This window comes from Stegostoma tigrinum, chromosome 7 (genome assembly GCF_030684315.1).
Source record: "Stegostoma tigrinum isolate sSteTig4 chromosome 7, sSteTig4.hap1, whole genome shotgun sequence".
NCBI classification, from domain to species: Eukaryota; Metazoa; Chordata; class Chondrichthyes; order Orectolobiformes; family Stegostomatidae; genus Stegostoma; species Stegostoma tigrinum.
In genome coordinates this window covers 39276644-39303419 of record NC_081360.1, presented here as the reverse complement: position 1 = coordinate 39303419, position 26776 = coordinate 39276644, and the positions used below count along the sequence as shown (strand labels likewise).

Below are 26776 nucleotides of genomic sequence, written 5' to 3'. Positions count from 1 at the left end.
CATTTGAAAAACGATCTTCCACCATCACCCTCTGCTACTTTTGAGCCAGTTCCCTTTCCAAATATTCATGATTCTTGGCTTTTTTTTGTGGCTTATTGTCAGATTTTTGCCCGGTATAATTCCTGTGAGATATTTTGGGATCTTTTAATGTGATAAAAAATGCATTGTAAATACAAGCTGTTGAAATATTAGTATATGAACTCAAAATATGACCATAGATGTTGGCAGGAAGCCATCAGCTGACCAGTCCGTTGTAAATTTGAGCGTTTATATTGATGTAGTTCATGAAGTTTAAGCTGCCCGTTCTTGCAGTTTATTGTTGCTCTTTAATGCAATTAACATCATGAGCAGGATTCATACTTATCAGTTGAGTTTAATCATAAAGTGTAAGCGGCAGAAAATTATTGTCTTTAGTACAACTTTAGAGGAGCCACGTTATTTATATTCATAGCATATGATTTGGTTGTGAGCATATTTTTCAGTCAACATTATTGCTGTAAATGAGGGATTCAGCTTGGAATCATGGGTTCTGTTATGTTTTTGAGTAAAGAGGATTATAAATATCCAAACTTGCCAATCTATGATGCCATGTTGTCTGAAATAGAAGTGTAGTTCAAAGGAACATAGGAGGAGTAGGTCATTTATTCTCTTGAGCCTGCTTCATCAATCAGGGCTGATCATCTACATCAGTGCCATTTCCCCTGCGTTATCGCCATGACATTTAGTATCATTAGTATCTAGAGATCTATAGATCTCTATTTTAATATAGCCAATCACTTGAGCTTTTACAACGTTTTGGGGTGGGGAGTTCCAAGGTGCTACCCTCTGAGAAACATTTTTTCTCATTTCAGTTTATCTCTTGATCTCACTCCATTCTCCCTTTCTTAAGAATTGTATAAGCTCCAATGAGATTGTCTTTCATTCTTCTAAATTGTAGAGAAGCCTGGTCACCTCAATCTCTTATCAAAGGACCATTCTGCAATTTCAGATAGTATTTAGGTGAACCTCTGCACTCACTGATGAAAAGTATATATTTACTGATGTAAAGGTACCAAAATTGGACACACTATTCCAGGTGTCAGTGCAGTTTTCCTGGACAGTCTCAATTTTGAATAAAAAAGTAAGCCAAACAGCTTGTAAAAGTAACTTTTAGAGACAAAAACAGAAATTGCTGGGTAAGCTCTAGAGGCCTGGCAGCATCGGTTGAGAGAAGCCAGTGTTAACATTTCAGGTCCGGTGACCCTACCTCGGAACTGATGGTAGAAAAATGTCAGTTTGTATGCAAAAGATAGGGTGGAGGGGGAAGTAAGGAGTAAATAATAAGTGGGGATAGAGCCCAAAGAGAGAGAAGAAAGTTGGATAGATAAAGGAGTGGATAATTATCTGGCTGGGAGAGTTATTATCTGTTAATGGGGACAGTTAGTGGCTAAAAATGGGTTCTGTGTAATACAGACTATGGGATAACAAGACTTGGTATTGTGGGGATTGGGGTAGGGACACGTGAGAGCTCAATCCCTAAAGTTGCTGAACTCGATACTGAGTCTGGAAGGCTGCACAGTCCCCAAGTGGAAAATGAGGTGTTGTTTTTCTAGCTTGAGCTGAGCTTTGCTGGAGCACTACAGCAAGTCTGGGACAGAGATGCTGACCAAGGAACAGGGTGGTGCGTTGAGGTGGCAGGCAGCTGGAAATCCAGGGTCTTTTTTGCCAACAGAATGCAAGTATTTTGTGAAGTAGGCAACAATGTATACTTTGCTTCCCCAATATAGAGGAGACCACATTTTGGGCAGCAAATGAAGTAGACTAGATTGTGTGAAGTACAGGTTCAGTGTTGCTTCACCAGGAAGGTATGTTTGGGCCTTTGGATATTGAGGAGGGAGGAGGTAAATGGGAAGGCATTCCACCTTCATCAGCTGCAGGGCGCAGGGCGTGTTGGGGGTGAAGGAAGTGTGGACCAGGGTGTCCTGGAGGGAATGGTCCCTGTGGAAGGTGGATGAGGGGGGGGGGGGGGGAATATGTGTCTTGTGGGGGCATCTTGCTGGAGGTGGCAGGAATGGTATCTGATGGTCTTCTGGATGTGGATGCTTGTGGGATGGTAGGTAAGGACAAGGGGAACCCTAGTGCTGTTGTGCGAGAGAAGGGAAGGGGTGAGAGCAGAGTTACAGGAGATGGTTCAGACCTGCTGGAGACCCTGTCAACAACACTGCTGGGGAATCCTCAGTTGAGGAAGAAGGTAGACATTTCAGAGGCTCCCTGGTTGAAGTTGGCATCATCAGAACATATGCAATGGAGATGGAGGAACTGGAAGAATAGAATGGTGTCTTTACAGGAAGTAGGGTGTGAGTGTGTATAGCTCAGGTAACTGTGGGAGTCAGTGGTTTATAGTGGATATTGTTGGCCAGCCTATCCCCTGTAATGGAAACTGAGATGATGTGGAAGTGAAAGGAGGAGTCAGAGATAGACCAGATGAAGGTGAGAGAAGGGTGGAAATTGAAAGCAAAATAGATTTTTAAACTTTTTCAATTCTGGACTGGAGTGAGATGATATCAACGATATACTGAAGAATGAGTTGTGGGTGGGGTCCTGGAATAAGAACAAAGCATATTCCACATACACCACAAAGTGACAGGCAGAGCTGGGACCCATGCGCATACCCATGGCCACCCCTCTGACCTGAAGAAAATGAGAAGCTTAAAGAAAAGTTGCTCAGGGTGAGAACGAGCTCAACCAGGTGGAGGGGGCTTTTGATAGATTGAATCAGTTCATGCCTTTGTTCCAGGACGAAGCAGAGAGCCCTGAGTCTGTCCTGGTGGGGGAATGGATGTGTGAAGGGACTTGTCTCTGATTTACAGCATCCACTGTTCTTTTACTATTTGTACAGATAACTTTTGGATTGACTCGATTTCTTATTATAGGTTCTTTCTGGCTTGTACAGAATATTTTGTAACACCTGAATTGAAAGCTGCTGGCTGCCCCTTTGCTGACAAGGGCCATTATATTTTCCCCGTGGTGGATGTTAATAACGTAGATATTATTTCAAGCACTGTCACCGTAAGAATTCAAAACTTCTCTACTTAACGATAGTATCTATTTTACATTGACACTGGAAGTTCCTTGTCTTCCCTTGGTTATTCAGGACTTTTCTTCAGTCCTGTTCCTATGTCTTATGAGATTTGAAGTGATACCCAAGTGTTACAATTTCAACATCGAACATTAGTTGCCATTTTGTTCTTGGGGAAAATACTTTATTGATATGACAGTTGCAGATTGTTACCATGAGTCATTGCTTACAAGTAGACTAAAATAGAACAGGACATTTTACCAAGCATGAAGCGTCTCATTGCCATTTATGAAATACATGTCCATCTTTGGGTGTGAAATTGTCCTTGCATTGTCCCAAAACATGGGCCACAGTGAATCGGTATTGCACACAAGCCCAAGTTTTTTTCTCCCTTTTTTACGTCAAAGTTTTGTAGTGTTGCTGAATGCTACTTTCAATTATGTTTTGGTTTCCCCTCCAGCTTTACACCCAAGTTATTTGAATTATCACTGAGCAGCTTTAATGCCATGACTGCACACTTCAGAAAGTGAGTTCTTATCTAGAAAATATCTTTGTCAGTTTTACCTTTATGAATGGAGTAAATCCCTGATTTTTCTTTAGCTTTTAAAAAGCACAAGTCACAGGGGTGCTCGGGGTGCTAGTGGGGTCATGGTGACCATAACACAATAAATTTCAAGTTTGTTATGGTCAAGGGAAAAGATGGCCTGCAAAAGAAAGGATTTTGGGTTGGAGGAAGGTAGATTTTATTAAAATAAGTCAAGATCTGGCCAAAGTAGACTGGAAACAGCTACATGAGGGTAAATCAACAACAGAACAGTGGAAGTTATTCAGAAAGGTGAGTACAAACTCAACATATTAGCTTTAGGGTGAAACGTAGGAGCAGCAAGCCCAGGGAATACTGGGTGTCTAGTAACATTCAGAACTGGAGCCACTAGTGAAGTGTACAATGTGAAGTGGGGGGAGCTTAAGAAACTACTTGGGAGAGCAGAGAGACAGAATGATGAAACAAAAACAAAGTTGCTGGAAAAGCTCAGCATCTGTGAAGTAGAGAACAGAGTTACCGTTTTGGGTCCAGTGACCCTTCTGAGGGGAATTTTAAGGTTTTTTCTTGACTCTGCTGGCACAGTGTTGCAGCAACATTGCTGCAGAATGGTTGATGTCATGTTTTATGTGTACTGGATATTTGCTCTTGGCAGCAGGAAATCCCGCTGGAGCCCATCATGCATTTCTACTGACCTCTAGCCTCTAAAATGTCAGGGTGTAAATGTTTGAAACCTATTCAGTTGGGAATTTTCTGTAGTGTAATAAAATAGCAGACCACTGCATTCAACATCTTTTTGTTTTAGCTACTTCTTAAAGTCAAATTGACGTTCTCTTATTTTCAACCCCACCATCCATTTCGCACATAGCAACTTAAACATCAGAATCATGTGCCAACCGACATAATGTCTTGAAATTTATTGGTTGGGACAAGGTTTCTGTGTCGAAATGGTAGCCTGAAACTCAGTAAAAAAAACATTGGGGCATTGTTGGAAACTTCTGTTGAATCTGCTGCCAGTTAGAAACAAAGTTTCATGATAAGGTGACAACGAACAGTGTAACTGCTGACTTGTTTTCCAGAAAGCCCGAACAGTTACAATTGTAAAACAGAAATGCTAAGAAGTTTGTTAGTATTTCTGAATTGCTGCCAAGCAATATTAACAAAAGAAGTACTGTTTCTGTAAACACTTTTTTCTGGCAGGCTTAGTCAATAAATATGTAAGTTACTGCTTGTTATTTTCACTGAGAAAATTATAGCTTAAGAACACTAATTCAGTGAAATTAAAGTCTGACAAGGATTTACTATAGTGTGAAAGGCTCCAGTCTCAATACTGTAAACAGCCATAATTTAAAAAACAATATTGTCGTGCTTTCTGTTTTGTCTTCCTTACAACAGTCCTGTTGTGATTTGCCATTTATATTGCATTGTAAATAGTTTCCAAGCAAAAAGGGCAAACAGACATCTGGAAATACCACTATCCAATTACTTAAAAGAAGATGCACAACAGGGGTCCGTGCTGATTACTTTACTTCAGTTTTACTTTAAACTACAACTACTGAGCATCACTTCTCCTAAGTGACCTGTGATGTGGGACCCTTTTTCTCTATCGTTTCATGGGTAGAGTGCATTGCTGGCCAGGTCAGCATTTGTTGCTCATCCCTAATTGCATTTGAACTGACTGGCTTTTCAAGGAGTAATTAAGAATTAACCATATTACTGTGGGTCTGGAGTTACATGTAGAGCAGACAGATAAGGTGCAGCACATATTTTTCCCTAAAGGATATTTAATGACGACCAAAGGATTGCATTTATTCCATGAAACTGATAATGTTGAAGAAACTCAGCAGGTCTGGCAGCATGTATTTAGAGATTAACTGGGTCAATGTTTTGAGTGCAATATAACTGTTATTCCTTTGAAGATGGTCAAATGAACAACATCTGGCTTTACTTCAGAATTCCAGCACCTGAATTATTTTGCTTTCATTTGATAGTTTCATGGTCATTACCATTGGACTTAGCTTTCTGTTCCAGAATTACAAATTGAATTTAAATTCCATCACCTGCAACATCAGATTTGTACCCATGTCCTCAGATTTCTTTTTAGTTTGGTCCCTGGATTACTGCTACAATGGCATTACAAGGTTTAGTCACAGGGTTACACTATAAAGGCTTAAAACAATATGGTTTGGAACACTTGAGCAATAACACATTCTGACATCTTATGTACTGATGCACCACATTGCCTGTATTTCATTTCAATTAATTAAGCACCTAATTTTGTGTAATATATCACTCGCAGCTTTGTGGTCAAATTATGAATTAGATTGTTCGAATACTTCCTCTTGTGTCTTTATCTGGCAAACCTAGATTATAGTTATAACTATCTGGGACAGTGATCATTGTTAGCACAGCAATTGCAACATGCTGTCATTAGTTGCTAAACAGAAAATAGCCCAGGGCAAATAATGTACAAATCGAATTATTTGGACCAGAAACTATTTTCAGGCATGCAAATTTTAAATCTTTCTCTCCCTGCGGTAAACATAGACAAATCTTTTGGAAATATTTGTTTCTCACTTCAATCGTACAAAAAAAACCAGCATATTCTCCAAGTTTGAAAAAAAATCCTAGTTATGTTACCAGCTGCTCTCTCTTTGCTGGTTTATAAGGTATCAATATTTTATGCTAGTATTTTGGGGATTTTACATTTCAAAGATTTATATGAGATTAGCTTGAATTAGAATTTCCCCTGTGCATTAATGGCATACTGAACTTGTGGTTTGAATCTCTTTTAAAATTGATTAGATCAATGCACTTTTCCTATCCCTTCCTTCTTAAAAAAAATTGGGGAACTTGAGGCAGTCAGCATGACCCGTTTAACTGCCTATAAGATGTCTTCAATTTTAAATAATTCTTCCTCCGATTCTACATGTCTGGCCAAAAATCTTGGGTTGCTGCCAAGCTTGCAATTTAATTGCTGAGCAAACAGTATTAGCCATGAAGCTCTGTGGTTTCAGCAGCACTTTTGGAAATTAACTCCAAAAGAACTGAGTCAAAATGTCAAACAGAAAAGTAAAATGATTTACTTAATGCAAAATTCATCATGAATTATCTAGCATCTAAAGCTGAGTATTTTTATATCCTCATGTTGTGTATGAGTATTCTTGGATGGGTTATTTTTAAGGCTTCTTAAAGCCTTGACCCATGCTTAGGGCCAATCCTATAAAATCAGCTACAATTGACAGCACTAAAAAAAACAAGATAATAGGGGAAGATTTGTTTCTTGTGAACTGTAATTTCAGAAAAGTGCATTAGATGCAAACTTTTAGGAATTTTGTCATGATTTGTAGCTGTTTATATTTATATTAACAGCACTTGAATGTTTAAATTTAATAATTACTGTACCAGCTTGAAAACTTGTCTTTTGAGTACATTTTGGAAGCAGCAGTTAGGTTAACAACAGAAGAGGAAAAGCCTTTAACTCAACATCTCACAGTTAACTGTCTGTATTTACCTCTTGCACACCATGGGGTTTAGTATCTCATTAAAATCAGACCTCCAGCTCCCCCACCTCCCCAATCCAGATGATAACGTTAACGTTTTTCAGCTGTAAATAACCTTCTCATCAATAAAAGAAACTGGAACAATATTGTTTGGTAAGTGATTTTAAATAAGATAGTACGTCCGGAGCAAACATGACTGGCAATTCGAGTGACCAAAAAGGCACATGTAGGACTGATGAAAAGAGATTCCTCACACAATGATGAGGCATAGAATAAATGTCAGTTGGGGGAATAAAAGTCCTTGGAATCATTTAAGAAACAAATAGTTATGATTTTGGTACTTGATCTGGAGGGAGAATTAGGACAGCATGTAAAGTTTTGATTCCTTCTGTTCTGCTTTGGCAAGATTTCATGGGCTCTTTATTCAACATAACTAAGCTGCTTTAACAGTTCATGTATTCTCTGGGTGTCATACATGATCTTTTTGTTTTTCTCAAGATTATTTTTGTCTTAGACTATTATCACCTCTGTCATCCATTAGCTCCTGCCCTCCACCCTAATCACTGTAATTTATTCTTTCACTTTTCTTCTACCTGGCCTTTTCTGACCTTTTACAATGTTTCTCAAACTGTTCATGTAATATGGCTGTTGAAAGGCTTTGTCTGAAATGTTAACACTTCCCTTTGTTTATAGATGCTGCCTTAATTGCTAAATATTGCCAGGATTTCAATACATCAGATTTCCAACATCTGCCTTATTTCTGTGTTTCCAGTAATTCTGTTACTCTGGTTAATCATAATTCAACAGATATTTTTAGGTTAACAACGTGTGGAGCTGGATGAACACAGCAGGCCAAGCAGCATCTCAGGAGCACAAAAGCTGACGTTTCGGGCCGAGACCCTTCTTCAGAGAGGGGGATGGGGAGAGGGTTCTGGAATAAATAGGGAGAGAGGGGGAGGCGGACCGAAGATGGAGAGAAAAGAAGATAGGTGGGGAGGTACGGAGGGGATAGGTCAGTCCGGGGAGGACGGACAGGTCAAGGAGGCGGAATGAGATTTCTTGTTTAGGTAGTTAAATATTACAGCATGAACATGTACGTTGTTGCAAATGATGTGTGCTCACAGACTGCGTACAAAGACGCTTACAGCCAGGGAAGAGGTCACAATTATAGCACCTCAGCCAGTACACCAAATACCATTGCATTTCTCCAATCATCTCCCACTTAAATAAAACAAAGCATACTGTCATTAGCAGTTACAATTCACGCAAGTTGTCCAATGCACATAGGTTTCTTTTGCTGTTGAAAGTTTAATTTGGGTATGGAGTGACGTCAATCTTTGGACTAGACTATTTTCCATGCCTTCTCTAGATGTATATCTCCAGTCAAAGATTTTCACTCTTGCTTCAACCTTTCCATTTGATTGGGGGAAGTGTAGAAATTAATTATGGTGTTGTATTTCCCAATGTAATGTGAAGCTGCTGATTCCTCACTCATGAAATAAGAGCCTTTGACACGCATCACACTGTCTGGAATGCCTTCAAATGCTGAAACGTGTCTTCAGGCATTCAACAATCTCACTGTTAGCCAGTGACATCAGCTGGTCTAATTCACAGTAGTCAGAACGGTAGTTTATGGTGACAAGAAAATCAGTTCCTACAAGAGTGAAGATATCTACTTCAAGCTTCATCATGAATGGTGGTGGACAATTAAACAACTCACTGGTGGAGGAGGAGGCTCTACAAATACCACGTACATCATGTTGGAAGAACCCAGAACATTAATGCAAAAGATAAGGCTGCAGCTTTCACAGCAGACTTTTGGTCCTTGATTCTGTTAGCCCCTTATACTGATTCAACTTCACATTTTGTCTGGTACCAATCCTATGAAGTGACTTGGAGAATTTTAACTAAGTTAAGTGTGTGTTTAAGTCCAAAGTGTTTTGCATTGTTCAATTTTCTTTTACTTAAAATACAAGTGCTTAATTTTATTTTATCAACTTGATCTAAATGATCTGTCCTCCATCTTTTCTGCCAGTCTTAAGTGATCTCAAGGTTACGATGGCTAGCCTATGCTGTTTCCATTGTATACACCAAAGATGGGAATATTCACTGTCCACTGTCTACTTTGAAATCTGCTTTCTTTGATTTAATTTGCAAACAGAATCATTTTGGCTCTGAAAAGTGCAGGTTCACCTGTGGAGGTTGATTTTTATGCACAACATTAGTATGAGGTATTGAAAAGTAACTCAATCACAACCGTACTACTGTGTACCTGCCCTTGACTGTGCTGCTGTGGAGTAGAGCTGAGCAACAACTAGTTTCGCCATAGGTAGAGTGAAATTGAAAGGCTAATCATCTGGTTTGCTGCTCCAGATGAAATCCAAGAAGTATAAGGGTAGATTTGCAGAACATATATTCTGCTGTAGAAATTGTGCTGGTTAAGGAGGCTTTGGAAAGGGAAAGGAACAAAAAATAATTGCAATTAAGACAATTTTTTGACTGGGTGGCTGAGTTAATAGGGCCCCTTCACTGTGTCATGGTTCAGCAACTTACTCTTGGACATCTGTTCTCTATCTAGTATTGGATTCAAATTGACCCCACAATCCTCCCTCCCTCTCCTCCACAGGCCTCTCCCACCTCCACTTTCAATGGCCAGTCTCCCTTACACTTTAGAAAACATTTGTGAGATTTGAACGCCAGAGTAACTTTGCAATATGTGGTTTACATGAAGGCAGTTTAAAATAAATTCTCTGTTAACTTTTGAGAAACTTGGCACAAGTCGCAGTAATCTTTGGCATTGCATTTCGACATTGGACTGATACAACTATATTTTGTGCAATTATGTACAAACAAGCTAAAATTCAATAGGAGTTCAATGCATGATATATCAGAAGATTCTATTTTGAAATTTTTTGACCACCTTTGCAAAGCTCTTTACTATTTCAATTACATCCTCAGTTGTGGAAAATATTTTAATTGTTGTTAACCATGTGTAGACAGAACAGTTATCTCTCAAAAGCTTATTCAGCCATTCAATCAGATTATGGAAAAATTGCACCTCAACTTCATTTACTCCATTTCCTGTCTTGAAACTTTTCACCCAATAAAAATCTTACAATTCCGACTCCTAAAAATTTCAGTTGACCCAGCATTTGCAATATTTTTTGGGGGTGAGGGAGAAGGGTGTGTTTGATTCCTGTGAGGCTTTGTGAGAGTAGGTGTTTCCTGGTTCCACTGTTGAATGGATGCCGTCTTATTCTAAGTTCTCCTCCCAGATAAAGTAGCTTCTCTGTAGAGGGGGTACAACTCAGGACTATGCAGCCTGTTCTCTTAATTGAATCTTGATATTATTCTGATGGATTTGTGCTGTAACCCTTCCAAAGTCAATACATATTCCACAATATTTGTTTGACTAAACAGAATGTAGAGCCACAGATAGGGTCAAACTGAGTTTCTGTACTGAACTGGACCATGTTTTCCTCCCTGTTGTATTCCAGCTTTCTTGAAATATTGGCCAAAATTTTGTTTGTGTATTTGGTTTACTTTGGCATTTGTACACCAGCTTTTAATGACGTATGTACCCATGACCAATGAAATCCCTTTGCCCCTCCACAGTTTCTAGCTGTTTACTTTTAAAATATCTTGTTTTCAATTCTGGACTGGTCTCTGAGTATTTAATAAAATGTTTTGACTTCTCCATGAGAGCAAGTCTTTGGTTAATAGAAGATTATATTTTGACTTGCTAGTTTGTTTCCCTCCATCATGAGCCCCTTTCCCACTGTTATCAATGGATGATAGAGGCCATCCGTAGTCAATTCCATGTTCAGGACTTGGACTGGACTGCATTTTGCTGCGTTTCATTAGTGAAATATAAGCTAAGTCCCAAATGTTTCCTCCCTTTGGCCAGATATACACTAAACATTGGCCCACGTGCGAATGCTCTACATGGAAACAGTCCTGCATGTTTCCAGCTTCTGTGCATCAGCAGAGACCTGCTCGGAGTTCTTATAATGACTATTCTGGTAGACATTGTGGACAACGACTAAGGGCGCTGTCTTAATAGTAAATGAATAGGTCATGACCAGAGCTGCCATCTTCTACCGCCTACGCCATCATTTTTTTTCCCAGTGCTGCACCCAAGTTCCTGCTCTTTCCATGTTTGCTTTCCCAACTGTGTCCTGCTTCTGTGCTCCCACTGCTTCCCTTGTACTCTTTCCATGTTCGTGCCATTGACAGACAAGGTCAGCAGTGATAACCAAGCACCTGCCTTTCATTGATACCTGCAGGTAAATGTCTACTTGCTTAAAAGCATTATTCAGATACTTTTTAAATGCTGCACTTTTGCACTATAAATATCGTAATTTAAATAGGGTCTGAGAGTGCTAATTCATTTGAAACCATTTTCTTCACTAAAACACGCTTGAGTATGTGGACTTTTTAGTAACTACTTAAAAGTCCAAAGATGTGCAGGTTCGGTGGACTGGTCATGTTAAATTGCCCATAGTGTCCAGGCATATGCAGGCTAGGTGGATTAACCATGGAAATGCAGGGTTCCAGGGAAGAGGGTCAGCTGTTCAGAGGGCTGGTGTGGATTCAATGGCCTGAATGGCCTGCTTCCACACTCTGGGTATTTTTGATTAAGTTATTTAAGTTATTGATATTTTGGCCTTAATCTTCTAAGGGATGGCACATACTGTCCGGTTACAACTGTCTTTTTCTTATGTTAGGATAAGTTCAACAATTCTTGTCAGCACTTCAGACCTGATTCCTTCAGAAATGAAAAGTTTGTAAAAAAAATCCAGCTGGTGCCTTGTAGCGCAGTATTATTGGGAAAATTCAAAGCATGCATGCCTTTTTTTAGCAGCAGTAATGCCATATTCTGTTTTAATTGTCCCAAGTCTATGTGTCTGCAATTATCCATGTTCAATTCTGGTTTACCAGTTGTCTCTATAATGAGAGAGGTACCCATTGGTGACTTTAATTATCCCATGGCTGATATTTCTTTGTTCAGGGCGAAAATCATCCGAATTACCACCACATTCTGTGACCGCAGTCACTCCCCCCTTCAATGCTTCAGCAGTGATTGCTCTCACCCTCAATCCCATGACAATGATTACCCCCCCTCACCCTGTGAGAATTCTCTACCTATCTCAGTGGTGGAGGGTTTTGTCAGGGCCTGGGGGTAATGCCAAGTCAGGTTCTGGGGCTTGTAAGGCAGTGAAGAAGACGTAGTTGGGGGTTGTAGGGTGATGTGTTAAATTTGGGGGTCAGTCTAATAGAAACACAGGAGTTAAAATCATGTTTTTAATTGTCTACACTTCCCTTGATAACTATTTACTTAAATGCAACGGAGTACTCCAAAATCTCTGATGTTGGTACTTTGGAGGATGGATACTTTCAGAGGGTTCCAAGCACAGGGGAATTCCCCGATCAGAATCTTCAGTTTCTAAAGCAGTTCTCTGAGTCTGCCATGATGGGGACTCCGCAGTGTCCCAACATGCAACATCTATAGCTGCTGCAAAAACGACTGTCTGACTATTTGGACAATTGAAATCAAAAGTAGGGAAGTTTTCCTGCATCTGAAGAGGGTGTTCTTGAGATCACACTTGGCATACTATGTACAGCTTTGGTGTACTTATTTGAAAAAGAAAGTAATTGCTTTGGAAGCATTTCAGAGAACATTAATTAGACTCATTTCTGAGATGAACAGCTTATCTTGTGAAGAAAGACTGAACAGGTTATGCCTATATCCGCAGTTCACAACAATGAGAGGCGAGCCCTGTAATATGGGCTGTCAGGAGTATCGTCCATAGCAGTGTTATGTTGAGCTGTTTGTATTCTGGTGCTTCCTTGGAGCATGATTAGTTGGATGTGTTAATACAGCGTGAATATTCATAGAAGTCCTAACTGCCAGAGAAACCTGTAATTTCCTGCAGGCACCCTCATCCAGCTACTGAGGGGCTGGGAGGACATCATTTACCATCTGTTGTCATGATAATCATACTATAAATTCACGCATTATCCACTTCCTGCAATCATGTCTCAGCAGCCAAACTGTGTTCCTCTATTACATCTTTCACCCTGCACGAGTAAGCTACAGATTCGTTCCACTTCATCCTTTAATCTGCACATGGGCAATGTGAGATCAGAAATAAAATACAGTACAAGTATCACTTCCAAGGAAACAACAAGACAATGGTCTTTAGGAGAGGGTAAAATTTGATTTCAGTGACTTTGAAAGTGGTATCCTTTATACCATTCTGACTGTTTCAGCATCCTCCTTCTCTAATTTGATGTGTTGCTGTTCTGTGGTGGCAGCAGAGATAGAGGCAGACAGCTCACTTTTTTAGCTTCTGACAAATTAGTTCCTTGTGGTGGACATCCTTAAGATTGTCAGATCCATAATCATCCCTCCAAAGCTTCAATAATGAGCTGAAACGACAGGTTTTTAAAAACTTTTAAAAAATCACTCATGGGCATTGTTGGCTGGCCAGCATTTATTAGTTGCCCTTGAGAGGGTGGTAATGAGCTTCCTTCCTGAACCACTGCAGTCCAGTATCTGATGAGCTGCAAATTGCACAATGCAAACATTGTTCAATCAGCAGCAAACATCCCCATCTTTGACCTTATGTTGGAGGAAGGGTCATAGGTGAAGCAGCTGAAGATGGTGGGGTCTAGACCACTACCCTGAGGGACTCCTGCACGGATATTCTGGAGCTGAGATGACTGACTTCCTTCCACCACAACCATCTTCATTTTGTGCCAAATACGATTCTAACCAATGAATGTTTGCCCCAGATACTCATCGATTCTAGTTTCACTGGAGCTTCTTGGTTCTACACTAGGTCGAATGTGGCCTTTATGTCAATGATTTTCATTCTCAACTCAGTTTTGGAATTCAGCTGTTTTGTCCATGTTTGAACCAAGGCTGTAATGAAATTAGGAGATAAGCGGCCCTGGTGGAATCCAAACTGGGTGTCACTGAGCAAGTGCTGCTTGGTAGCACTGTTGATGACACCTTCCATCATGTTACAGATCATCGAGAGTAGACTGATGGGGTGGTAATTGGCTGGATTGTATTATCCTACTTTTTGTTTATAGGATGTATGTGGGCAATTTCCCATATTGTTGGGTAGATGCCAGTGTTGTAACTGCTTGGCTAGAGGAATGGCAAATTCTGGAGCACAAGTCTTCAGTACTATTGCTGGAATATTGTTGGGGCCTATAGCCTTTGCAGTATCCAGTGCCTCCAACTGTTTCTTGATATTACATGGAGTGAATCTATTTGGCTGAAGATTGATATCTGTGATGCTGGATACGTGATACCTACTTTCCCGACAGGCATCTAGCTACATTGGACACACATTTCTGAAGATTTACTATTTACAATGCCCAGATCTGACATTACATGTACTGCTCGGACTCTTTTAAATACTGCACCCTCAATTGCCATTCACTCTTCCTTCTACCCATTGCATTTAATGGAATGCCAACGCTGAAGGTGCCTTTTTAAATAGCTGTTACTGAAAACTTCCCTAGAAGGCCTGTTGCCTGTAAGGTAGGGTTGCTAAATAAAGTGTATGCCTAATGTTCCGTCAAAAAAATCTTCAATCCATAAGATTCTGCTTAACTTGAAGTTGGTGAACCCTCATGAGAATCCTGGCAAAAGGTTGGTATCCTTACCTGGAATATGTTGCCTGGAAGGTTTTTGGAAACAAATTCAACGGTAACTTCCAAAGTTGAATACGAACTTGAAATGTGTGGAGCCCTGGAAGTCCTGAAAATAGAAGGATTTTATCAGTTAGTGCTAACGAATGAAAGTAAGTTAGTCAGTAGCAAGTAAACAGCTGTTGCCATCCCTCGTCAGGAAATAAAAGCACGAGGATCCTTTTAAAGTGGTTTTACTTCGAGGGTGGAGTTGGTCAGCACATGTTGAACATCCTGTCCTTTTTGTTTGCTCTATTTTTCTCATAGTACATTGGTGAGTTTCTTGAAAGAGCTAACATTCCTGATGGATGAGTAATTTTATTAAGTAAGTGTTTTGATATTTTACCCAAAAACAGTACAGTACAGTAAGGAAGGTGTAAAATTTGTTCTTAAATTGTCTACCAAATCAATAATTGTTTTTCAACATATTTGTTATGACCTTTTTGTAAAAGTTTGGAAATTTTTTGGATAAGAAATACTTGTCTGTTTGACTTGGCAAACCTTGACCTGGATGCAGTAACAACAGGAACTAAACACAAAAAGCATTACGGCTGGCAAACACAAAGAGAACAAAAGGCATCAGCGCGCAGATGAAGGGTCAAGAAATTCTGCAGCATTTAGCAGCAAGCCACACTCTATACAAAAAAAATCAGCATTCTCCTGAGCAGAAAGAAAAGCAATAGAATTTTAGAAGCACTTAGGGAAGTGTAGTGATTGCAGTGAGGATCAGGTGGATCCAAAGACAGATCCGATATTGGAGCTGTTAACCTGGACAATGAGGGGAGTCTTGGCTCACATATAAAAACAGGAGATTCAGAGAGTCTCTTCATTCTAGGGTCTGACTCTGAACTGTCTGATCAAGGCCTATGTACTGTGCACGTGTAAATAAGGGATGATTTGGTGATGGGATAACTGCCTCCTTGCAGTTATTTCATGAAGCAATGTATGACTAAGCTAAAATGGACTGAATTGAAAAAGCAACTGAATAGCTCAGTTGTGAGTTGGAAGTTGGGTGGGTCAGTTGTGGAAATACTCAGGTGATAGACCATGTTTTAATCAGTCCAGCGTTCCCTGAGGTCTCAAATCTCAAAGTTAGAGATTGTTCTAGAGAGTTCCATGGAGCAGGCAAATCATTCATAGGAAATGTAGTCTTTCTTGGCAATTCCCACATAAATTCACCCACCAGGACTCCTTGATGCACAACTTCAGTCATATACCTGGTCTCCAAATTGAAGACTAAAAGATTTCGGCTTTTGTATCAGAGGTCTAGATTGTGAATTAGATATTGATAATTGATTTGGTGAAAAAGAGCTCTGGAAAGTTACACTATCAGGGCAGACATTGCACAAGTGAGAGTGTGTTCATAGCTTTGTACCGTGTCAGTGTTTATCACATCTGAGAACCTTGGATCCATGCTCTGAATACACAGGGGTGCCCAGCCTGTTTGTGTGGGATGAAAATGCATAAGCTCTAATCTCACCAGTCTGCAGACATTGTGAGTTGGGTGAAGGCTTTTTGTATGTAGATGTGTTTTGAACAAAACCTTTCATCAACTTATGATGGTTGTCTTGTGCCAATTTTAGATGCCCACCCCTACCCCTGGACTGGTTCCAGCCCCACCTGCTGCAGAAGTATGTATTAACATCTCTGAACAGGTTAATTAGAAAAATAGGTCAATTGAGGGGAAAAAAAATACTGTACTGTCTACCCTTGCAATTCCTAAATTGTCTTGGGAATTTCAATCCTAGAAATAACCAGTCAGGGAAAAGCTGTCTCCCCACTTCCCCATAAGCTAGAATGAGGAGCTGCTCCTTCAATCACAGATACTTTACTCCTCAACTCATTGCTGAGATCTACACTAATCATGTCAGAGATGTAATTAGTGATTGCCAAAGCAGAGAGAAGCTCGATATGTAAATGCCGGCACTGAGCATGCCTGTGATTCTTTTGCCAGAGCTGGGTGGGATAATCACAGTTGGAAGAAGCCTTTTTGCCAATTTTGGGTGGTAGTGGGGATGGGGTAGCTTTTTAAGAGTATTACAGAAGGTGCGGATGGCTGCAAGGCTGCTAGTAGGAGACAGTGGAGGGTTGGAAGGCTGCAGGGAGACGTGGGAGTGAGAGGGAGGCTGCTAAGTGAAATGGTAAAAGCACAGTCTCAAACCTGCCAACAAAGCAACATTCAGCTAATTAGGAACAAGAAAAATTTGAAATCTCTGAAGTATTGATGAATAAATATCTTGAACTTAAGGCTACATATGTTTAAATGCTGTTCTTTGGAGATGATTGTAGTGGAGGTTATTGCTAGAACACTGTTAATTGTTAAATTTAAACCTGCATTTGAGTTCTGAGATATGGTAAAATTGGTAGTAACTGTCTAATCCCATAGGATGGAAATTCATTACTGTAAGCTCACCTGTGTGTAGATGTATATCAAGTATTTTGAACCAAACTCTTTGCTAACTTATGTTTGCTTTGTGCCAATTTAGATATGAAACTAATGCTTTTCTTGTATGATGAGGCTTTAAGTTTAATGGGTTTGATAATTACAGAAGATGTTGATAAATTCTCCTTATACAGTTTCTGTGCAAATCCAAGTATCCTACTTTTCAAAACAAATACAAAAGGTAATGCCACAATATGATTGTATTATCTAATAATGGAAGAAGTAGGGGAAAAATTATATCACAATAATCAAGTAATCCTCCAAGATAGTCATTGATAGACTAGGGAGAATATTTTGTGCCCTGCCTCATTTTAAAATACAGTTGCCCATGGATATGAGTCAAGGGCTAAACCTTTTGAGAGAGAAATTGAGAGATCCCACTGTCAGAGGCTGAGTTGAAAAGTGTATGCACTTGCTCTTGGGGCCACATTTGTGTGGAGAGTGCTGGCTGTGCTTAAGGTTGCATAAGGTGTCTTTTTGTATCGACTATTTAATGTGAAATTTTATCTTATTTCAAATATTGTTTGCATTTTGATCTTACTTGAGTGTAAACGTTACAACAAGTCAAATCTTGGTCAAAATAAAGTTATTTGGGGCTATTTGGTCAATTTGCTCATCCATGAGGATTGCAAGAGAACAATAAAACTAGAGTACAAAAGATGTAATTTGTATTTAAATATAGCTAATTTTTAAAAATCGCAGTGGAACTTGTGTTTTCAGTGTGGTTTTCAATGACCGAGCAGATTCCAACATGCCCAGACAAAGTAGAAAAGAATGTTTGATGATTTACTTTCAATACCTGTTGTGTCTTGAATTCTGTTTGAGCGTATACTGAGACAATCACTGATGCAGGTGGGAATGGAGTAGAGAAGTGGTCAAATTATAACTGAGGGTTCACATTAATCAGAAAACACGTCTTAAGCATGTGGCGTAAACAGAGTTTCAGAACTTGCAAATTCAAATGCTGATAATGCTCAAATTATAGTTCAGGAAAAAACTTTTGACAGTAAAAGACAGGCGCTAATTTTCTCACTGAGCATATACTTCGGATCAAACTTCCGAATACTGAATGAGCATGTTCCATCATCTGAAAGGGATATGCTCAGTGTTAAGATAACTTTTAAAGCCCACAAGATTCTAATTCGTGTGGAATTTTTTGTGAAAATCCATTGAAACGCAATCCTAAATCCATTGAAACGCCTTCGGAGGAAGAGTCACCAGACCCGAAATGTTAACTCTGATTTTTTTCTTCACAGATGCTACCAGACCTGCTGAGCTTTTATAGCAACTTCTGTTTTTGTCCCTGAATCACGATATCTGTGCAAAACTAAACTGCAAAAGCTGAAAATCTGAAATAAAGGCAGGAAATTTTGCAAATATTCAGCTGGGCATTGAGCTTCTGTAGAGTTCAAAAGCTCTTACAGGTCAATTACCTTCCTTCAGAACTGAAGAAAGTTCATCAACCTGAAATGTTAACTGTGTTGAATTTATGTCTGCATGATCCTGACATAATTATTAACCACTTGATGTCATTCGTAATCAGGAGAATGCCAAAATGCCATTCCTGTCTGTGGAAGAAATCGAAGTTGTTATTATGGGTTGCAGGTTAAGATCCTCAGGATATCAAGAAATCGTCTGTACATTTTTTTAAGAGTAATGAGTCCATGATTCTGGAGGTCACAAATAAAACCCCTCTGTTCCTTTGTCCACATTGAAAATATTGTACCTTTTAACTGTGTGATGTGAAATTAGACCTAAATTTAGTGCTGATTAAAGGGATTTTCCATAATTCATAAAAGCCATTAAAATATTCCAGAGATTGTTCAGATCAAGCATTCTTAAGGATTCATGTTTTAAAACCACCAATTGGCTGAAAAAAACAATAAGTTCCTTTGCAAGCTGGAGCCTTGTATCAGAGGTGAAAAGGTGTAAATCTTATTGAAAACCAAGCATTCCTTTACTACAAGCAGAATTACTTATACCTCTAAAAGAAAATTCAAAACATCTCACGTGAAGCAAGTATACCTTAAATAACTTGGCACAAATCCATCTAAGAAAATGGGGAACCTCAATAAGATTAAATGTTGACAAACGGATGCTTCATCTATTTATCTAAATGCTCAAAAACACAGTCTTCACTCAATAAGAGTCCTAGTGATTTTATCCAGGACAACCGCACAGACTAGAGAATTTCCACTTTAGACTCCAAGTCTGTTGACAGCTGATCCTTAAGCAGGTGGTTGCGCTACCAATACTCTACTTTCTTCTTCACTGATAATGAATGCTAACTGGAGTTTCCACTCCATATTGCACAGTCCATGTGGGAAGTTGGGATATGTGAAAGTTGGATTGGATAGGATTCCAATATTTACTATCACAAACAATGAGAAGGTAGTAATTTGGGTGTAATACTGGAGCACATCCTGGAATTACAATAAAGCAGCAAGTTAACACTTCCTAGATAATGAAATGAGGCTGGATGAACACAGCAGGCCAAGCAGCATCTCAGGAGCACAAAAGCTGACGTTTCGGGCCTAGACCCTTCATCAGAGAGGGGGATGGGGAGAGGGTACTGGAATAAATAGGGAGAGAGGGGGAGGCGGACCAAAGATGGAGAGAAAAGAAGATAGGTGGAGAGAGTATAGGTGGGGAGGTAGGGAGGGGATAGGTCAGTCCAGGGAAGACGGACAGGTCAAGGAGGTGGGATGAGGTTAGTAGGTAGCTGGGGGTGCGGCTTGGGGTGGGAGGAAGGGATGGGTGAGAGGAAGAACAGGTTAGGGAGGCAGAGACAGGTTGGACTGGTTTTGGGATGCAGTGGGTGGAGGGGAAGAGCTGGGCTGGTTGTGTGGTGCAGTGGGGGGAGGGGACTAACTGGGCTGGTTTAGGGATGCGGTTTTACATTGGCAGATGTGCAGGTGAACCTCTGCTTAATGTGGAATGCCATTCCTGATGGGAGTTAGAAAATTGGTAGCCAAGGCAGGTAAACTATAAAAGTGACAGGATAAGCAACTACTTAAATTTGGAATATCCTCTCAAAGGTGAGTTTTTGATAGCGTGGCACTATTAATCCTTTGTTTTTTAGTGATCAGCAAAACAATTACAGTAAACATTAGTGATGAGGACTATAAAAATACTGTGTAGGGAGGAGGTTAAAATAGTCATGTAAGTAGTTTGTCAAGACTTGAAGGATCAAAATACTATGGTTTAGATAGCTTCAGTTCATGCCAAGAATTGTTAATCTTTGGCAGTCAAAATTAAACTAACAGGGCCATTTGTAAGTTGTGAATTGAGGCTTGATTGCCGAATGATGTCATCAAGTTACTGAAGTCTATTGAGGATTGCTTTAAGTGCAGATCCTGATTGAATGTTTAGTAATAGCAACAAAATGACTGATTTTAAAATATTTACTGAACGCTATAATTATTTTTCTTCTTTATTGCAACTTTTCAAATCTAATATCATTGTATTTAGTGTTTTTGTCTCTTGGATTTGTATTTTTCATTGTTGCTTCAGTTGCCTGTTATAATTTGTAGGATAGTATCATTTACACAGGATGACAATACAAAGTCGTGCCTCTATGTGGTTGGCTAAAATCTAAAAAGCAGTCTTTTGTATGGGCCGTGGTCTATTTTTAGTTATCAATGGGGGTTTTCTATTTTACTGCATGATGTTAAAATTTGTTACTTTTGGCAATTTGTGTTTTCTGCCTTTTCTCACTAGAATCAGGTGTATCCTGTAAATTTTAGCATTCTACTAACAAAATTTATTGCTAAATCATTTTACTTGAAATATATTAGAAGGTTTATAGGCTGAGATGGTTTCAAGATTACACTGAGACAGTTTTGTCTAAAATAAATGCTATGTTGAATTACTTACTTTGCCCCAGGTAACCATAAGGATGTTTTTATGGGGCATTGAGAATAGGCTTGTGAACTGTTCTAAATGAATCATGAATAGCATTGGCTGCCTTTTAGAGGCATTCTTAAAATAGCAGCAATAATTTAGCACTGGACAGAACTAAGCTATCCCTCCTTGCCCATCTTGTCCTTTCTATAGCTTTTGGCACGGTTAATCACACGGTCCAGTTCCAACAACATCCTCTTTTGTTGTGCAGCTGTGAGTGACCGGGTTGGCCTGGTTCCATTCTTAACTATCCAATCATAGGCAGTGAGCCAGCTATAATGACTTCTTGACATGCTCCTGAACCATTAACGTCCGTGCCTCCTTCAAGGACCTAACCTTAGACCCTTCCAATTTCTTATCTACATCATCCTCCATGACATCATCTATAAACACAACAGTCTTTCCACATGTATGCTGAAAGCTGCCAGCTTTCTATCGCCCGCCACCCAACCACTCCCTCTTTCTCTGAATTGTGAATTGTGAGACTGCCTTTCTGACATCCAGTACTGGACAGAAGAAGTAGAAGTTTCATCCATTTAAATATTGGGAAGACACAAACTCTGCATCCATCCTCTCCTTGGCACCTGTCTGAGGATGATCTGTTCATAGTGTTGTATTTGAATCTGAGATGAGCATTCAATCATGCCTCTATGTGGTCTCTTAAGACCACCAATTTTGAAATCCATGACAGCTATCTCTGCCCATGCTTCAATTCTTCTGCTAAGTATGCCTTTATGGTCCCCAGATTTCATACACTCTTTCTGAGCCTCTCCTGTTCTACCTGCCATAAACCTGAAGTCATCCAAACATTTCCCCATGTCCTAAAGTGCACCAAATGCTATTCGTCCATCATCTTCATACTTGCTGACCTGCATTTGCTCTTGATTAAATAGTACCTTGAGTTTTAAATTCTCATTCTTATTTTCAAATCCCTGTATGGAGTGGTCCCTATATAATTCTGTAATCTCCTCCCATCTGTCCAAGATACCTGCCGCCCTCCAAGCTCTGTCCAGTAAGATGGCAGCAGGGTAAGTCGCTGCAATCAGAGCTCTACTCTGCTCGCCGGTTCCCTTTTTTTTTCTCTTCTCTCACCTCTCTGTAGTAATACTTCCACCTCCCCCCCCCACCCCACCCCGGCCAGCCCGTCTAACTACTAGCTCAAGGAGTCTGATTGTGACTAGTAAATGCATGGCAGGAGCTAAGCACACTGGCCATGTCCTGTAGTGATGGCAGATCGAGCATGGGCCAGAGTGGCAGCAACGGTGGCGAGAGCGGGCCGGTGAGGCAGCGGCAGCAGGAGCAAGACTGGATCTTTCACATGGTGGCGGCGGCAGCCTCCTGGGTGTCCTACTTTTGTGGAGATGGAACTTGGGCTTCTGAGATCTGGGCATTTCTTGCTTACCTTTTGGTCCTGATAAATCTCTTAATTCTGGTTTTTATGACCAGGTGGGCACCAGTGAATGGCGACTTTGTACACTTTTCACTGTACTTATGTATTCCTATACTTAGTACACGTGACAAGTAAATAAATAAATCTAAGATATTCCCAAGTCTCCAATTTCAATCCCTCCACCATTCCTTAGTCACTAGAACATACCTCTTGGATAAAGCCTTTGACTGTTCATCTGTCTTAATGTCTCTTTTTTGAAACGCCTCTGTGATGTGTCTCATGATGTTTAGGTTGTGGTGCGCAACACCAATTTTCTGGAATAAAATAATTAAAGATGTTGTATCCTTAAATATAAAGTTGTCCTTTTGGATTACCTGTAAAGTTCATAACCATGGAGGGAATTTTGAGTTTCGATATCATGCACAAGAATTTCAATGACTTCTAAACATAATATATATATGTATTTATATTCCTGCAGGTAACAGATTTCTAGGCCCAGATGATCTGCTGGAATTTAAATCCTATCAATGGTTTGGAGCATCTGTGAGAACTCAGGGCAACAAAATTCTGGTGAGTGAGGCATTCATTTGATAGTGTTACTATTGAATGTTTATGTACACCTGAAATTTCTTAACCATTGCTTAACTCCTGTTCTTAGTTACATTTAAAATAAAGATTATTTATGGCAAGTGATGCTGTTAAACTGCACTGGCATCTGAGAAGTTGTGTAAAGCATTGGGGCTTAATTAATTTAAAAGTTATATTAGAACTTTAGAATTATTTGAAAGTGATTTTGAAGTTAAAGCTTCCCTCCTCCTTCTGATTGACTTACCTTCTGTCATCCACCTTATCCTTCACCATTATACTTTGCTGCTCACATACAGTTTTTGAGGACGCCAGACACCATCTGATGTCTAAATGATTTACACGAGACTAAATGAGAAAAATAATACCTTCAATCATACAGGCAGGACAGGAGGGGCATTTTTCACATCGAGATATATGTCAACACATATCATTCAATAAAAATCATCAGTAGGATTCCTGCTTGATATTCCATTCCATTCACTTATTGCCACTATAACTGAGAATTTAATTAGGGTTAATCTTGGGATCATTGTGTGTGGGTGGCATGTCCATATTTTTGAATCATCACTAGTTGTCCTGAGAAGGCAGTAGTGAGCTATTATCTTGATGTGCTGCAACTCTTTGCTGAAGTGTTTGTGAAATGATGGTAATATGGATGAAATATGAGGATATTTATCCGTTGATCATGGCAGAATGATGGCTTACATGCATGTCAATGGATTATGACTTTGGGAAGATGATACTCAGTGCGGTAGATACCATAGAAGTGATGGGAATGTGACACCTAGTTGTGTTATTGCTGGACAGTTAGTCTAAAGACTCAGGATATGTTCTGGGGATCCAGTTTCAATTCCCACCATGGCACATGGTGGAATTTGAAATAAACCAAAAAAATCATGAGTTAAGAGTCAAATGATGGCCATGAATCCATCACCGATTGTCAGAAAAACCAATCTTGTTCACTATTACCCTTTAGGATAAGTAGGGATGGACAATAAATGCTGGCCAGCCAATGAACCAACGTCCTGTGAATGAAAATAAAGAGGAACTTTGAAGTGCACCCTAAAAATAGAACATACTACAGTTGCAGTAATGCAGGTGTGGGTGGGTGGAAGTTGATGTTGAGTCTAGTGGCAGTGGTGCTGATTGATCATCAATTCTGTCTTTGGAAGGTGTTCAGTTGCTTACCTGTTATTCCATCTGGATGTGTTAAGATGCAGAATTACAGGAACTATGATGAGACTGCTTTATGTTGGCGTTTATACTCTATTCAATTCACTTACCATTCTAATTCCTACTTCTTAAGCTTCACTCCTATTTTCAACTTGCTCCTTCACAAATACAAAGAAAACCCATCCCTTCTGCTTCAACACTGTGGCAGGAAGTTCTATATTTACATTAAAGTATGTAAGTGAATTCCACCTCAGTTATTAGCCATAAATTATCCCATCTTGCAAGTGGCGAAGAGGTTTTGGAGGGAGGATAATGATTGGGTCCATAGTTGAAATGTTCAAAATAGAGCATCTTGCTTCTCTATATCTGTTCTAATAATTTTGTTGATATCTTTCATCCTATTTCTGGCCACTGGTATTCCCCAGGATATTGATTTGGGATGGGTGTGAGATTCCTAGTGGCATCATGGATATTTACCAGACAATTGTGGTATTTCTTAATAGAGATTGTTCGTAATGGGCGTGACTATGACTTGTCACTTATTAGATCTGCCGTAGGCTGGCATGGAATTTTCATTTTTCGAAGGAATTGTGAATAGAATGGTGTTGTCAGATAACAGCTTCATTCCCAATCTTTGGAGGGAATATCGTACTAAAATATATCACAAATCAAAGTTGAGGATGCTTCTCTGAGAAACTTCTGAAGTCAGGTACTGGAGCTGCAATGATCAATTCCAGAACTGTCAATTGTTTTTTCTTTGTCAGTGAAGATTTTGATCACTGTTCGCTTGGATCAGTCTGAATGTCAAACTGAGAGCAATGATGCCATTAAGTTATGGGCAGCTACTCTAATTTCTCAGAATTCAGCTCTTGCTTCTGTGTTTGGGTTAAAGCTGGAGTCCAGATGGATCTGGCGGAACTGAAACTGAACAGGAATGTGTAGGTGGCTTTCGATGGAATTATCAATGACTCATTTACCTCCAAAACGTTTGGGAAGAGACTAATGAAGTGAATTATCCTTTTCATTTTGCTATTACAACATAGCTGAGCAGTCTTCCTGTTATTAGATCCATGACAGGTTGTGCGTAAGACAATGTAACCCTGCTTGTCCGCGCCCTTGAAAATTCCCCTGCCACAAACATACCTTACTTTAGCATCACACTGCCCCTTGTGAGGACAAATGGCACAATGTTGCAACATTATGGTGACACTGCACCAGTCAGTTGTGAGCAGCCAGTTGCTTTCCCAGTAGCTTATGCCACATTGCTATGAGAAGAAGGGTCCAAGTATGTGCATCCATTGCATAGGCTGGAAAGCTTTGAATAGACAGTAGCTTGACATCACACAGCACCATTGGCTGATACGATGCCAGATTTCCAAATTTGGTCAATACCTGTGTAGACAGCTTCTTTGCTGTTCAGACTGCGAACAAAAGCATGAATCTAGAATTTACAGTGTAGTATTATTTAAAGAGCTGTGCACCCAGCTTACAGCGAAGATAAGGTTTTTGGGATTCTTTCTACGACAAACTGTCTGGAAGTAACATTTGACATGAGCTTTGAGATGTTTTGGTGATTCTTCAATTTGCTAAAGTTTGTGGCACTTCCATGGGGGCCAAAGGGGTAATGTGACCTTTTTGTGCAAAAGGTACTAAGTATGGGGCTACAGAGGAAATGCTTCTGAGTCTACATGGCAACAGCAAAACAGAGCAAAAGCTTTTTAAAAACAAAAAATCCCTGTGATGTGGTCATGGGCTATACCAGCATTTATTACCCATCCCTAATTGCCCTGGAGAAGTTAGTGGTGAGCTCCCTTCTTAGACCACTTCAATCCTTGGGAGGTAGGGATGGTACTGTTAGAAAGTGAGTTCCAGGAATTTGACCCAGCGACAGTGGAGGGACAGCCATGTAGTTCCAAATAAGGGTATTCTGTTGCTTTGAGGGGAACCTGCAGGTGGTGGTATTCCCATAAGATATAGGAACAGAAGTGATCCATTCTGGCCACCAAGTCTCCTGCCATTCTGTGACATTGTGGCTGATTTAATAATCCTCAGCTTCACTTTTTTCTGCCTTATCACTGTTGCCCATGAATTTCCTACTGATTCTAACTCTATTTCGGCTTTTAAAATACGCAATGACTAGTCTTGACAGCCTTAATCAGTAAAGAATTTCAGTTTCGTCATCCTTGGAGAGAAAATGTCCTCCCCATCTCTGTCTTAAGTGAGTGATCCCTTTCACTGTATATTGCCCTCGCTCCTAGAGAGGGAACCAAACTCTCCACATCGACCTTGTCAACCCACCTCAGAACCTTGTACATGTCAATAAGGTATCCTTTCACTCGTCTAAATTTCAATAGCTACAAACTAAGCCTCTCCTCATCAGAAAATCTGCCACCCTCTCCCCCTCCCCACCATGCCCAGGATAACCGTGCGAATCTTCTCTGGACTGTTCAATACCAGCTTATCTTTCCTT

General features: G+C 39.9%; 1 protein-coding gene across 1 annotated transcript in view; it reads left to right on the top strand.

The window, feature by feature from the left end:
* Window positions 1-26776, top strand: part of itgav (integrin, alpha V) — a 120240-nt gene that overhangs the window by 17468 nt on the left and 75996 nt on the right. Inside the window, exon 3 of the mRNA XM_048534142.2 lies at window positions 23024-23115. Coding sequence (XP_048390099.1) covers window positions 23024-23115 — 92 coding nt within the window. The remainder of the gene's footprint in view (window positions 1-23023; window positions 23116-26776) is intronic.